The 15995-nt window shown below is 34.2% G+C and overlaps 1 protein-coding gene across 2 annotated transcripts; it reads right to left on the minus strand.

Moving 5' to 3' along the window:
- Window positions 1-505: 505 nt before the first annotated feature.
- On the minus strand, window positions 506-4120 carry LOC132613882 (putative disease resistance protein RGA1). Of its 2 annotated transcripts, none has more exons than XM_060328170.1 (2): window positions 1418-4120; window positions 506-1304 (listed from the first exon to the last, which is right to left on the minus strand). In XM_060328170.1, the coding sequence occupies exon 1, from the start codon at window positions 3956-3958 to the stop codon at window positions 1418-1420; it is 2541 nt and encodes an 846-aa protein (XP_060184153.1). In that variant the 5' UTR covers window positions 3959-4120; the 3' UTR covers window positions 506-1304. The 2 variants fall into 2 exon arrangements, with proteins under 2 accessions (XP_060184153.1, XP_060184152.1); XM_060328169.1 differs by having other exon boundaries at window positions 506-1080; window positions 1418-4119.
- Between the last annotated feature and the right edge of the window lie 11875 nt (window positions 4121-15995).

Raw genomic sequence — 15995 nt, forward strand, 5'->3', positions numbered from 1 at the left:
CAAACTATGTATATGTATAAAATATCCACTAAATATTTAGAAATATTTGATTGTAAACCCAATAATTATTATATCATACCCATAAACCTCAAATCCTGAATCCATCTCTGTTCAGTCGCTAATGCAGATAAGTAGAGATGTTATTGTAGAAGTGGAAAATGCAGTCAAAAGAAAACACAGCATAACAGAAAATTTAGTTTCTTGAAGTGTACTATTATAAAAGATTCAATCATTTCATAGTAGGGAGAGAATTATTTGAATCTGGAACCTATACATGTCAACAATAAGAGAGGAGTACTAGACTAAGCAATCTAAGTAAACGGCAGCTCGGTACACTAAGTTCTTGCTATGCGTGGTGTCCGGAGAAGAGCCGGACCACAAGACTAAGCAATCTTAGTGTTTGACTTTATTTCAGTTTCTAGAGCTGATGCAATGTTGGAATGGCAGAAACCCTACAAACTAAGAACAATAAAATAAAGGATAGAAGATTGACACAAGAATGGTATTAGTTGGAAACCAAAGCTCTTTGATAGCTAAAACCCCCAAATGATGGAACCAAAACAAGCACTTAAGATGAAGAATTCCCCAAGCAAGTAATCTCTCTAGATAACCCTCAAGAGGAATGATTCCTCAAGCAAGCAATCTCATCAAATTTGTTTAGCAACAAAGGCTATAACCCCAACTCTCTCACAAGAGTGAACTCAATGTTCATGAAAGTAATCTCAAAATAATCTACCCTAATGAAATGACATAATGTAGTATTTAGACTAGGCTAAGGCTAGCTAAGGACTAGTGATGATTATTACAAAAATACTCTTAATAAATTAAGGGTTTTCTTAGGGATGATAGCTTGTATTTTAAGAATAGCCTCTTGCATAAATAGCCTCTTTCTCCAACTCCAAGTATCCTCACAAGTAGAGTCTTGTACTTCCACTTTAGCATGTTTTTGAGCTTCAAGCCTTCATTCAAGCACCCTCTAAGCTTCCAAAGTAGCGACATGATGAAAAGTCCATGAACTCCCTAGCTCGGCTTTGTGTGCAAGGTCTTGATGAAGCTTGGCTTGCATCAAGAGCTGAGTATCTATCAAGGTTATATTGGAATTCATTCAGCAAAGTATTAACGACAGTATGGCTGACAACATGTGGCTGTTTGGACTTATGTTGCTTGAATTATTCAAAAATGTTATCGGATCCTTGAAAAAGTAGTGCATTAATGGAGGATCCGACACGGGTATTGCAACATTTTTGGAGAGTCTGAGCAACACTTAACCATCCAACTTTCTACTTAGTGGCAGAAGTAAGATGCTGCAAGTATACATGAATAAAGTTACATATTTCAATTTCAAGACCTTTCGCTTCAGACATTTTTTCTCTTTTCTTTTTTATGGGATGATGAAAGTATAAAAGAAGGCTCTTACCTAATTGTGTATTGTGATATCATTGAGATGAATTTCTTGGATGTGAGCTATCTTTGACCAATCCTCTCCTGTATCCTTTTCGCATCTTCTAGTTAATCCAGGACATTTTTGAATTTTCAGCATCCTCAATGTAGTAAGATGACTCATGCTATCCGGGAGAGATGACAATTTCGGGCATCCTGTAATCTCAAGCTTCTCAAGGGAAGTGATGTTCTCCAGCCAAGCAGGCAATACAACGAAGCTTGGACAAGTCGAGATGCGAATGAACTTTAGACTATTAGCATGCCCTTTCAACCACTCTGGCAAAGCCACCAAATGTGGAAGTCCACCAATTACAAGTGAACGTATTCTCTTTAGTCCCTCGAAATCTTGCCAGTCGGACAACATAAGCTCTTCACAGTTGACAATCATAAGGCATTCTAAGGCTGACAAGTGAACTATGCCCTTTGGCAAAGAAGTTAACCTCGGACAATCGCCGATAACTAGAGTTCTGAGTTTTGTGAGCTTCTGTATTCCTTCAAATAGTGATACAAGATTGTCACATCCAAATATGGACAGTGATTGAAGAAGAGCCAAGGATCCCAATCCTTTCTCCGGCAAATTCTGCTCTTTGGTTGTCAAGTACAGATGCCTTAGACTGACCAAATTTCCCAGCTCCCTTGGCAATTTCTGAAATTTCGTGCAAAGAACAAGCCGCAAAGTTTGCAGATTTGGCAACTTGCAGATGTTTGCGGGAAGCACCTGGATGTTGTTGTTGCCACTAAAATCAATGTATCTTAGATGCTTCATGCTTCCAATGGAATCTGGCAGCGTCTCAAGACTTGAATGGCGTAAATCTAATACACGCAAATACTTGAATCTTGAAATGCATTGACCAACCAAAAGAGAAGCAAATCTTTCAAATCCTTCAGACGGAGCAAATATGGTCCGAATTCTATTTCGTTTACACAGAATTTCCGGAATGCTTTCCTCTGAAGGACTATAACTGAAGAGTGTTACATGACGAACCTTCTCAGTTATACTCTCCGTGTTGCTTTTTATGACACAACAATCGGTTTGTGCAACTAATACTGCAAGGTCATGAACAAGATCATGCATTTTAAAAGTTATGAATGAGTCGTATGCTTCAACCTCTTCGAAAAGAGATCTTGAACACAACTCTTTCACATAGTGGACACCAACATCTTCCAACTCTTGGCTTTCATTAGAAGAATGTATCAGCCCTTGAGCCGACCACAACTGAATCAGCATGATGCTGGCGATTTCTTGACCCTTAGGAAATATTGAACAGTAAGCAAAGCATTGCTTCAAGTAATATGGCAACTGATTATAGCTTAACCTTAGTGCAGGTAAGATATCATCACTGTCCTGTTTTAGTTGCCATATCTCATCGTCTCTCACTTTTACCCATTCCCTTTCATCGGTTGTTGCATACAGCATGCTTCCTAGAGACTTTACTGCCAAAGGCACTCCTTTGCATTTCTTTACAATATCTTCTCCGATTTTAGAAAGGTTTGGAAAATGCCTCTCTTGTCCGTTCCTAAACGCCCATTTCAGAAACAAAGAGAGGCAATCCTCATGTGGAAGCTCCTTCAAGTTGTATTTAACTACGGATTCCACCATCGAGGCAATGTAATCACTACGAGTAGTTACAACGACCTTGCTTCCACTCGCTCCAACCATTAACAAACTTCTCAATTCTAACCACTTTGAACGATCCCGACTCCAAACATCATCAATGATGAGTAAAAATCTCTTCCCCCTCAAAGCATCTTGAAGCGATGCGTGGACTTGCTCCACATTAAAACTGTCACAAGGTGCACCACTCGCCAAATTAACAACGTTCCTAGCCAACTTTGTGACATCAAAATCCTGTGAGGCACATAACCAAATCCTCAAAGGAAAGTGGTTTACTATCCTCTCATCTCTATACACTAATTTAGCAAGCGTGGTTTTCCCCACACCTCCAATCCCAAAAATTGATACCACAGAGAGACAATCATCAACACCCTCTTGCATTAGAATTTCAACAAATTCTTCACTCTCATTCCTCCTTCCAACAACATCAGATGGAAGGATAAATGAATACGTCAAATCCCTTTTCATTTCTAAGCCAACAGTCCTCTCAGCTAAGTGGAATTTAGCTTTATCAGCTGCAATACTATCTAATCTCTCCCTAATTTCTTTCACCTTATGGCTCATTGTATATCTAAAAATAAGCATCTTGAAAGGAAAGAATAACAAAAAAACCTTTGGTTGAACCCTTTGATTCTGTCGCACATAAGTCTGAATTTCATCAAGAAAATCATCAGCATCATAAAGAACATCTTTAAGTTCTTCAAGCCAAGTGGTTAACTCATGGTTCTTGGATTGTTGTTCCTCAGCATCCAAGAGTACATCTCTTATGGTGATTAAGGTTTTCTTGAGTTTGTTAAGCTCATTTTTGACACCCCAAATTAAGTAACATTCTTGAAGTGCATGAGATCCTAATTTCCCTAAGATGGAGTTTGCAATGTTGAAGAGAAAAGATACTGCTGCCATTTCTTTCAAGAATGTGTGAAATGGAAAGGGAAGAAAATTTTGGCAGTATGAACGTCTAGATGGTAAGTTGAAGTATGCTGTCTCTATGACTGTCTTTGTAACAACTGAGAAGTAACAAGGAAAATGAGTTGGATAGAAACATGGGAGTTGATTACTTGACTTTGGAGTTAACAGAATAGAGCATTTTATTCAAAGCATTCATAGGGTGTGTTTGGTAGGAAGGAAAATGTTTTCCGGAAAAATTATTTTCTTGAAAAATAAGTAAATTTTTTACTTATTTTCTGGTGTTTGGTAAGTAAGTAAAAAAATATATTCCTAGAAGCATTTATATATAATCTTGGAAAATACTATGGGGTTGGGGTGAGGGGGGGTGGGGAGTGGGGCTTCACGAGTGGCGGAGATGGGGTGGTAAGTGTGGGGGTTGGGGCATTGGGGTAGGGCGATAATGAGTATGAAATGTCACTTATGAAATTTGTTTTCCCTGCTTGTAAACTCAGTGAAATCACATTAGAATTTCCTAAGTATGAGGTAATTTGTATTCTTCCAACTTAAACAAAACTTAAAACTCAGGCAAGAATTCCTCTCTGACAAATAGAGACTTTATTTATCCAATTACTTGATAAATGCACACAAGAGAATGTACATATGAAATTGACAACTCTACATTTCCACTGAAATTAATAATTAGGTGAGTTTCCTGGAAGTTACTACGGCCAATAGTAAATTTTCTTTGTTTTGTTCTATATATGTATATCTCAATATTATTTAATAGAGGAACATAGCAAAGGTTTCTTGATTTTTTCTCTACCAACTTAACTAGTTTTAAGTTGGTTAATTAATTTGAAAAATACTTTTATCAATGTTAATGGGGTATTTGTGCTTGGCCAAAGTTTCAAAAAGTGCTTCTAAGGAAAATGTATTTTTTCTAGCTTCTGAAAAACAAGTATATGCTACTACTCAAAAACACTTACTCTTTCCTAATATAAGTGCAATATTTTCTATTTTTTTTAAAACAAAAACACTTTTTACTTCTCAGAAGCTTAACCAAACATGCTATAAATTGAAAATATTACCCCCTCCAAACCATTTGCATGAAATATCCAAGGCACAATACATTTACAGGCACCTTAATTTGGCTTCAACTGACAACTAAACACTCGAACTTTGAGAATGCACATCTAAACACGTCAACTCGTCCCCACTGTGTTTCTTGAACACCCGACGCTAACGTGACACATAAACTTTGGAGGTGTCTAGATGATCATTTTGAAAGTTAGAGTGTCTATCTATGTATTCTGTCAATATCCAAGGTTAATTTGGAAACAAAAAGTTACCCAATTTTTTCCAGGTTCAAACCAAACACAATTTCGGTTATCTATATCATATTTATAAATCAAATAAAGTATTAGCCTCTGTTTGGATGGTCGTTACCCATGGTTTCATAATGTATAATATGATATTGTATAGTATGATATTTTATTATACTGTTGTTTATTAATGAATATAATATTTGGATGGACTATATCATTTGTTATGATTTAATATCATTTTTATTATTTGGTTTAAATGTCTGATACTGTATAATAATATGTAAATTTATTAAAATATCCTTAATCCTTGATTGTAAACTAATTTATATGTATTAATAAAACTAAGGATAAAACAAGAACTTTAAAAAATGTAGTTGGTGGGTGGGGTGGTGGAGGGGTGGGGGTAGCGGGTGGTGGTGTGTTAGGGTGGGGGTGAGTAGTTGTGGGGTGGGTGATGTGAGGGGTAGTGGATGGTAGGGTGGGGTGGGTGGCAGAGAGTGGGGGTTGGTGAAGTTCTCCACCTGTTTGTGAAATGTCCACTGAGAGGGAATTTGGTTATTTTGGACCAACTGGAGAAACTGTGGCAAGCATGTCATGTTTTGCACAATTAGCAATATGGAAATGCTGCAGCATCTTCTATGACAGTGACATTAGTAAGTTCAAAGAAACTTAAAAGAAGTTCTCTTTTCCTTTTTCCAATTTGTTGATGTTTCTTCCGGTTTGTAAAGTTTTCATCTTTCCACCAAGAAAATCATGACCCACAAATTTCCCATTAATTTCATTTCCATAGAAGACCACAAGAATCAAAATATCTTCAGTTCTCTGTAAATTGTAAAATTTGTGTTTTACTTTCTCTGCCAAAGGAGGTTGTAAATCAAGAACCAACCTTTCTTCATGGATCTTCTTCAAGAATCTGCAACTTTCCCTTCCATCATCATGGATATGAAGGTTCTGCAAGATATGCTTCTAGTGAAATTGCATTCTGTTGTTAACATTGCAAGGGATTTGAATAATGCCTCTTTCCTAATTTAATAATTTCAACATCCCACGTGAAATGTTTAATCACAAGATTAAGAAATTTTTGATATATTTATATACACTAATTTTTTAACACATCGGTTGCACGTATACCATGCTAATAAACATACAACAACAATAACAACCCAGTGAAATCCCACAACGTGGGGTCTGAGGAGATCTGAGTGTACACATACCTTATTCCTACCAAGGTAGGACGGCCGTTTAAAGAAATATATAAATATTTTATGTAATCATATTTTAAGGTATAAAAGAAAAAAACTAATTATATGACAAAATTCTGCCCCACATAAATTGTTAGATGCCTTATTGTGAGTTTGGACTTAGCCTTCAACTACTTAAGGTGCTCGGTTCTTCTTTTTCTTTTGCGATTAATTAGCATAAGTTTATATTAAAGAAATCAAATGACATGGTTATAATAATAATCTCTTCATCTCTTCTAAATTCAGATTATTTGAACTTGATAGTTGATATGTAATCGTCAGTATCCCCATAAGTATTTCTTGAATTCTATGCTACATTAAAGAGTATAATGATGGTTAGTAATAGAAGAATTTATACCTATTAATTAGTGTTACACAAATTTTACAGGAGTGTTCGTTTGGAAGAGTAAAATGATTGTCCAATTTTACATGAATATCTTATTTATCAACTTTTTACTTGATAAGTCGTAAAACGTGAAAAACTTTCTTTCTATGATATAAGATGTTGCATAAATTTTATTGCCATTCAATGTACTTGTAAGTGAATATACAAATAGTTTGTCCATTTTGTTTTATATCTTTCTACTAACACATTCTGCTTGTCATACGAAATATCTAATTTTTTCCGTTTAGACATCCTTTTGTTTTCATTTACATATAATAAAAATAATATTATATCACACTTCTACTATTATATATAGTTTAAATAGGTAGTAGCTACTTTTATTCTAATCTGCACAACTTTCTTTGTATAGCAGGGGCAAAAGCGTAATCTAACTTGGAAGGAAGGAGCTTCCCACTTTTAATATAATATGATATTTAATTTAAGATCATAAATTTCAAAAGTCTTTTAAAACTTGTGACAAGTTAAATAAACAATCACAATCAATTTCCAAACATTCAAAATAAATTTTCCCCGCTTATTTTAAATTTTCTTGAAACATTAAAGTAACCTCAGTGAAATCACATTGGCATTTCTCAAGTATGAGGTACTTTGTATTATTCCAACTTAACAAAACTTAGACAAGAATTTCTCTCTGACAAATAGAGAAACTTTATTTGTCCAATTACTTGATAAGTGCACACAAGAGAATGGAATTTCTACATTTCCACATAAATTAATGACTGAGTGAGTTTCGTGGACGGCTAGAAGTTACTTCTCTAAAGTAACAATAGTAAATTTTCTTTGTTATGTGCTATATGTGTTACCTCAATACTTTCTTCGGCTAAAAAAAAGTGTTCATTTAACATTTTTTTTTTGTTTAAAAGAGTATCCACTTATCAAATTAAGAAAGAATTAATCTTATTTTTTTAGATTTGCCCTTATTAAGTGTTAAGTGATCAAATCTCAATACCTATTTAATTAGGGGTAATTTAGTCAAATTACCTATTTTTGCCTTGAAGTTAGTATTTTCTCAAGGGGTGTGCAAATGACTAAATAGACACTCGTTTTTAACTGGGGCAGATATTTCTTGATTTTTTCTCTATCAACTTAATTAATTTTGAGTTGGCTAATTAATTTAAAAAAACACTTTTATCAATATTAAAGTAGTATTTGTGCTTGGCCAAAGTTTCAAAAAGTGCTTATGGGGAGAAGCTACTTTTTCTAGCTTCTAAAAAACAAATTATGCTACCCCCTCTGTTTCAATTTATGTGAACCTTTTCGGAGTATGAAAGTCAAACTTTATAACTTTGACCGTTTTGACATAGATTTTTCAGATTTGTAAAATTAAAATTTATATATTTAAAAACTACATAAAAAGTACTATAAGTCGTGATAATTTATAATTCAAATAATTTAGAAAAAATATAAAAAAAATGTAATCAAAGAATCACCTAATATTACTCCCCAAATAGTAATAAGTTCACATAAATTGAAACAAAGGGAGTACTACTAAAAACACTAAGTATAGTACTCCCTCTATTTCAATTTATGTGAACCTATTTTCTTTTTAGTCCGTGCCAAAATGAATGACCTCTTTCCTAATTTGGAAACAAATTCACTTTATGAATGATTTTCAACCACACAAATATTCAAGACTTATTTTGAACCACAAGTTTCAAAAGTCTTCCCTCTTTCTTAAATGTCGTGCCCAGTCAAATGGGTTCACATAAATTGAAACGGAGGGAGTAGTACTTTGCACATTATTTTAAGTTTAACAAAAACACTTTTAACTTCCCAAAAAATTGACCAAACTTTAACATCATAGTCAGCTAGTGATATTGTTTGCTTTAGGCCTAGGCCCGCACAACTTTAAATTGGCCATCATCTCTCGCCGATGTGGACTCTTCTCCTTAATTAGGATGTCCCACAAACATGCTATAAAATAAAAATAGGAAAAATGAAATATGGTACCTACTTAAGACTCTTTATTACAAAATATATAGGTAGTTTTTCTTATTTACAAAACATAACGATATTTTATGAAACATGACGGATTTTCATATATTTCTCTTTTTTTTTTCCAGAAAATAATTTTAAAATTTTTTTTTTTTTTTTTTTTAAAAAAAAAAATTTTGTTTTTGCTCAAAGGATTAGAAAATTACCTTAAATTTTTGTGTATGAAAGCTGTTTGAAAAATGTATGAAATGTGTATGTGTGAGCAAAGTTTTTAATATAGTTTTCATACACAAAATTGTGAGCGAAAACGTTAAGCCTTAAATATTATATGAAAGTTGTTACAATGTTGTTGTAATTGTATTAATTTTTCAGAAACCTAATATGAACTTCATATACGAAAAATGTTAATGAAATTCTTAGTCTTGAGCGAGATATACACATTTCATACCATTCTCATACATAAAATTTTGAGCGTAATGTTTAAGCCTTGATCGAGATACACACATTTCATACGTTTTTTCATACACAAAATTTGAGCGAACTTTTTAAGCCTTGAGCAAGGTATATACATTTCATACACAAATATTTGAGTGATTATTTTAAGTCTTGAATGTTGTATCAAAGTTGTATATAATGTTGTTATAGTTGTACTAATTTTACAGAAATCTAATCTGAACTTTATACACGAAAATGTGAGCGAAATTCTAAGTCTTGAGCGAGATACAAATTTTATACCGTCTTCGTACACACAATTTTGAGCCGGTTTTTAAGCCTTGAACAAGATATACACAGTTCATACATTTTTCATACCCTTTTCATACACTAAATATTGCGCGAACTTTTTAAGCCTTGAGCGAGATATACACATTTCATACATAAAATTTTGAGCCAAAAAAATAATTTTTTAAAAAATAAAATAAAAATACAGTAATTTAAAATAAAAAAAATGTTTTGTATAGGATTCGTAATGTTATGTTTTGTAAATAGAAAACTATCGTCACGTTTCGTAAATATTTCTCCTTAATATGTACGTACTTTACCCGTAAAAATATTGGCCTCCAAACCCTTTGTATGAAATGTCCAAGGTTAAAATTGAAAACAGAAAGTTACCCAAATTTTTTCAGCTCCAAAACAAACACAATTTCGGTTATGTATATCATATTTATAAATCAATGAATCAAATAAAGTATTAATAGTACTAAATAATGGAGGGATGATTCAGCATAACTTTGTCTAAATACCAAAATGTTAACACTAGTCAAATTTGGGATGAAATGCCTTTTTGAAGGTGAAGCTCTCCACCTGTTTGTAAAATGTCTCTGAGAGGGAATTTGGTTACCCCTCTTGCTCAATTTATATGACACTTTCTTTTTTAATCAATCTTAAAATGAATGATATATTTCTTTATTTGATAATAATTTAACTTTAAACTTTACCTTTTACGCTTAACCAGATATTTATAACTACACAAATATCTTTCACTTATTTTAGACCATAAGATTCAAAGTCTTCTTTTATTTCTTAAACACCATACCCATTCAAACTACAACACATAAATTGAGACGGAGGAAGTATTTTGGACCAACTGAGAAAGTGTGGCAACTGGCAAGCATGTCAAGTTTTGCACAATTAGCAATATGGTAAGAGTTAATGATAAAAAACACACTTAAATTATCACTTTTCTCAAGTTTCACACCTCAACTATCAACTGTTTCCTTTTCCTCTCTGAACTATTACCATCTACGTATTAAAACATACCTCGAAACTGATTAGGCTAACTGTCAGTTGTTCCTTTTTCCTAAATAATTACTCAACTAGATGTGCTTTTAATACATAGATGGTGATAGTATAGGTAGGAAAAGGTAACAACTTATAAATGTGTTTTTGACCAATATCTCATATGAGGACATGACCCTAGGTAGGAAAGTGTGGAGGTCGAGGATTAGAGTAGGGGATTAGTAGGTAGCCGAGTATTCTCCTTATTAGTAGTATTAGTTAGTAATTGTTAAAGCTAGCTAATGAATGAAGCTAGCTAAGTGGGTGTGAATGAGAAATGGAGGAAAAAAGAAAATGGAGGGAAAATGAAATTTAAGGAAAGTTCTTTTTGGAAAGAAGCTTTATACCACATTGGTGGTGGAAAGAAGGAGTTGTGTGCTTATATATGAAAGCACTTCTTTAAGGAAAGTTCTTTTTGGAAAGAAGTTTTGTATCACATCGGTGGTGGAAAGAAAGAGTTGTGTGCTTATATATGAAAGCACTTCTTTTAGCTCTTAAAGAGTTGAGAGGAGGGACTCCCGTCGCGCCGTCATCGTCACTCAGCTTTGGCTTCGGCTTTGGATTTTAGATTTGGTCTGATTGATTGATAATCTTTTTAGACCAAATTTATTTTATTCATTTTTTCATTTCTGATATTTTTCGCGCTAAAATTAGTTTAAAAAAATAAATTCACGGATTTTTTTCCCCAACAGACATTTCTATTTTCTGAAAAGGTATGGCTTTTTGCGACAGACACCACAACTGTTTTGAACATGTATTTCGTGCCAATAAATATAGAGGCAATGCCTCATTTTTCTACATTATGAAAAATACTCTCTACATACTTTCTGCAATCTGCATATTTTTACAAATAAGAACTGAGTCAGTGTCGTGTCTGATTTATTGCCATCTTTGAGTTCGCGTGAGGTCAAAGCGTTTGAGGTACCAATACATCTTTGATAGGTTTATGCATTTTATCCTGGGAAGAAGTAATAATTAACCTCAGGTACTTGAGGGGATTAAATTCCTTAAGGACACACAGTGAATTCTGTGGACTCAGATATTTTGTTTCTAAATATTTTTATCGTTTTCTTTTTCTCATTTACTGTTTTCGTCATTTTATTTTCTCGTTTTATTGAGATATTGTTTCGTTGTTTGAACATTCTTTTACTAACGTCGTTTGTTGTATTGAGTACAGTCTGGATAACAATCTTAAGGAATTTAATATATATATATATATATATATATATATATATATATATATATATATATATATATATATATATATGTTCTAAATGACCTCGGGAAGAATCAAAGGAAAATACACCAAGTAATGAAAATCCAAGGCGTAGTAAACATCAAAGGACGTCTACATCCTTTGGATCAGATTTTCTCACATTTTTGTTAGAAAATGAGCCTCAAAATTTTAAAGAAGCTATGACTTCTTCGGAAGCTTAGTATCGGAAAGTGGCAGTCAATAGTGAAATTAAATCCATTTTAAACGACTATACATGGGATTTGGTTAATCTTCCACTTGGGAACAAACCTTTAGGGTCCAAATGGATATTCAAAAGGAAGATGAAAGATGATGGTACTATTGACAAATATAGGGCAAGACTTGTTGTCAAAGGATTCAGACAACGAGAAGGTCTTGATTATTTTGATGCAAACTCACCAATAATAAGAATAACATATATTCGGGTGTTAATATCTTAAACCAATGTGTATGGACTTAAAATCCATCAAATGGACGTTAAGACAACTTTCTTAAATGAAGATTTAGATGAAGAAATCTACATGGAACAACCCGAAGGGTTTGAAGTTCCCGGGAGAGGAAAAAAGTATGCCGACTTGTTAAGTCTCTATATGGACTAAAACAAGCACCCAAACAATGGCATGCAAAATTTGATCAAACTGTGTTGGCGATTGGATTCGACATTAATAAGTGTGATAAATGTATTTACATTAAGAACACTCCGAATCATAGAGTCATTGTTCGTTTGTATGTTGATGACATATTGATAATGAGTAAAGACATTGCTAACATAAATGACACTAAGCGTATTCTAGCTAGCAAATTTGATATGAAAGACTTAGGAGTTGCTGATTTAATTTTAGGAATTAAGATCCACAAGACTCCTCAAGCTGTAGCTCAGTCTCAGTCTCATTACATTGAAAGATTACTTAAGAAGTTCAAGTATTTAGATTTCAAAACTGTAAAAATTCCAATTGACGTAAACCTTGCTCTTGCAAAGAAAAAGGTGAAATTGAGTGTCAATTGGACTATGCTAGGGTATTGGGAAGTTTAATATACATCATGAACTATACACGACCAGATATAGCTTGTGCTATAAGTAAACTAAGTTGGTACACGAGTAATCCCAATCAAACGCATTGGATGACAATGGAACGAGTTCTTGGATATTTAAAACATAGCCAAAACTTTGCCTTGCATTACAATAAATATCCCGCGGATATTGAAGGATACAGTGATGCAAATTGGATCACCGGATCAACAGAATCTAAATCCACAAGTGGATATGTATTCAGGATTGGTGGAGGAGCAATGTCATGAAAGTCGTCCAAACAAACGTGTATTGCCCGCTCTAAAATGTAGTCTGAGTTAACAGCTCTAGAAAAAACCGGTAAAGAAGCTGAATGGCTCAGAAATTTCTTAGAAGATATTCCTTTCTGGCCTAAACCTGTGGCACCTATATGTATACACTGTGATAGCTAAGCAACAATAGGAAGGGCAGGGAGCGTTATGTATAACGGGAAATCTCATCAAATGCGATGGAGACACAATACTGTTCGACAACTACTCACTAGTGGAGTTATCACAATTGACTATATAAAGTCAAGAGATAACGTGTTGGATCCACTTACAAAAAGGCCTAACTAGAGAGGTGGTTGAAAGATCATCGAGGGGAATAAGTTTAAGGCCTAGGACAAGTCATCATGGCGACAACTCTACCTAGTAAACTGGAGATCCCAAGAGCTAGGTTCAAAGAGATCAAACAAAGTTGTGAATGACGGTTCAACATTGTCAAATAATTCAACCCATTATCATGATGAAGACAACATTCAGAAACAAGGATAAGGCATTAAGGTTTTTTAAATGCGTTAATAAAGCTTGAGCTTTTTAATGGTTTATAAGTTTGGCAAGTATCACTCGATAGTGTATCTACGAGATAAGACGTTTAGGAATCACCTATGTAGGTGTGAAATGTAAACCGCTTCAAGGAGTATGTTAGGTAAAGGCCCATGCTCTACGCATTAATGAATCCAGGCGGTGTCCATGGCTGAAACGAACACAACAGTGAGAACCAAAGACGGTTAAAGGGATAATTATGTGACATGTGGTTGTCTAGGTATGCACCAAAGTTCGCGGTTCAAAGGTATCAAATCTACCAATTGACCGAGTATGTCCGACATATGTTCACTACGGAAAGTTGAAAGGGAAACCTACTTATCCAGATGTAATTAATCCTTGCTTATGGATCACACAGTTGTTTATGCATGCATGTTTTTTATTATATAGCCATTCCCAATTCATGTGGGGGATTGTTAAAGCTAGCTAATGAATGAAGCTAGCTAAGTGGGTGTGAATGAGAAATTGAGGGAAAAAAGAAAATGGAGGTTAAATGAAATTGAAGGAAAGTTTTTTGTGGAAAGAAGCTTTATACCACATTGGTGATGGAAAGAAAGAGTTGTGTGCTTATATATGAAAACACTTCTTCTAGCTCTGATATTTGGCACAAATATCATGTTTTGTGTCATTTTACATCCTACTCTTATGACTTTTATCGCTTAATTCATAATGCAATCGTCGTATTTGAACTTATGTCGTTATATTTCATGTGTATAGGTACGATGATGACAAACGATGAAAAACTATGCTTAAAGTGATTGATTTTGGAGCATATGACGATTAGACGAGGTGACGAGTCGAAGACCACAAAGGACGAACTAAAAGGAAAATAATTCGACTGAAGTGTTCGCTTTTCTTCCATATCGCGTGAAGAAAGCGGACAAAACCAACCCAGGCATTACCATCAGGCTTTCCTTCCGCATCGCGGAAGGAAAGCGGGAGGCCTCAGGACATTGCGCTTTTCATCCGCATCGCGGAAGGAAAGCGGGGTTCTGCGCAGCTTTCCCGGTTCGACTAGGATTAGGTTTACTTAGTTTTTGTTTTTACCCTAGACTATATATAGACGTTTTATTAGCTGAAAACGGTGTGCTGGGATTATTCAAAGACTTGTAAGCCACCGTTCTATTTTCTCTCTCTAGGTTTATTTTATTTTTCATCTTTTTCAACCCTAGATTATTCATAAATTCTTTTGTCTATGATTGAATCATGAGTAGCTAAATTTCTTAATTCTAGGGTTGTGGCGAAAGACTTGAAAGTTAGTTTGATGACAATTATTATCTATTGATTTTCCATATTTTGGGTCGCTTATTTATTCTTGATCTTAATTGTTTGATTATCTGGCCAATAGTTGGACACTATCTGTGGTGCGCGAATTGGACTTGAGAAAGGGAATTCACGTACGTAATAAGAATAAATAGAGTTTGTTCGATTTAATCGTTTCACTACTAAGGATAGAGTTTTACCTTTTAGCCCTACTTAGTTGAATACGGAGAAATAAATGCGTTCTTGTTACCTCTGATGACCATAGAGATATAGGCGTTATAGTAACATCTACAGGCTTGTGAGTAGTTCGAGAGAATATCATAAAGTATAATTAACCCGTCAACTAGTAACCCAAGAAATTAAATAGGTAGAATTATCCGAAGATCAATTGGATTGTCGAAAGTCATGACCCTAGATCTTTTTCTCATCTGATAATTCTTACAATCTTTGTCAAGATATTCCCAGTCACAAAAACACCCATCACAAATTGTTTACTTTTCAGTTTTAGTTTAGTACAACAAACATCTTGATTTTCACTTTCTTGAATAGTTTCATTCGAATTTGAATTAGCTTAACAGTAGAATCTAAGTCTCTGTGGGATTGATATCTGGACTTAACAATCTATATTACTTGTACGATCACGTATACTTGCGTGTGCGTTTGGGAGCAACAAGCTCTTAAAGAGTTGAGAAAAGGACTCCCCTCGCATCGTCGTTGTCGCTCGGCTCAGCTTCGGCTTTGGATTTTGGTCAAATGATCTGATTGATTGATAATCTTTTTTAGACCAAATTTATTTTATTCATTTTTCCATTTCTGATATTTTCCGCGCTAAAATTAGTTTAAAAAACAAATTCACGGATTTTTTCCCCAATAGACATTTCTATTTTCTGAAAAGGTATGACTTTTTTCGAACAGACACCACACCTGTTTTGAACAGGTATTTCGTGGCTATAATTACAGAAGCAATGTCTCATTT

Source organism: Lycium barbarum, chromosome 10 (assembly GCF_019175385.1).
Source record: "Lycium barbarum isolate Lr01 chromosome 10, ASM1917538v2, whole genome shotgun sequence".
In the NCBI taxonomy this organism is placed as follows: Eukaryota; Viridiplantae; Streptophyta; class Magnoliopsida; order Solanales; family Solanaceae; genus Lycium; species Lycium barbarum.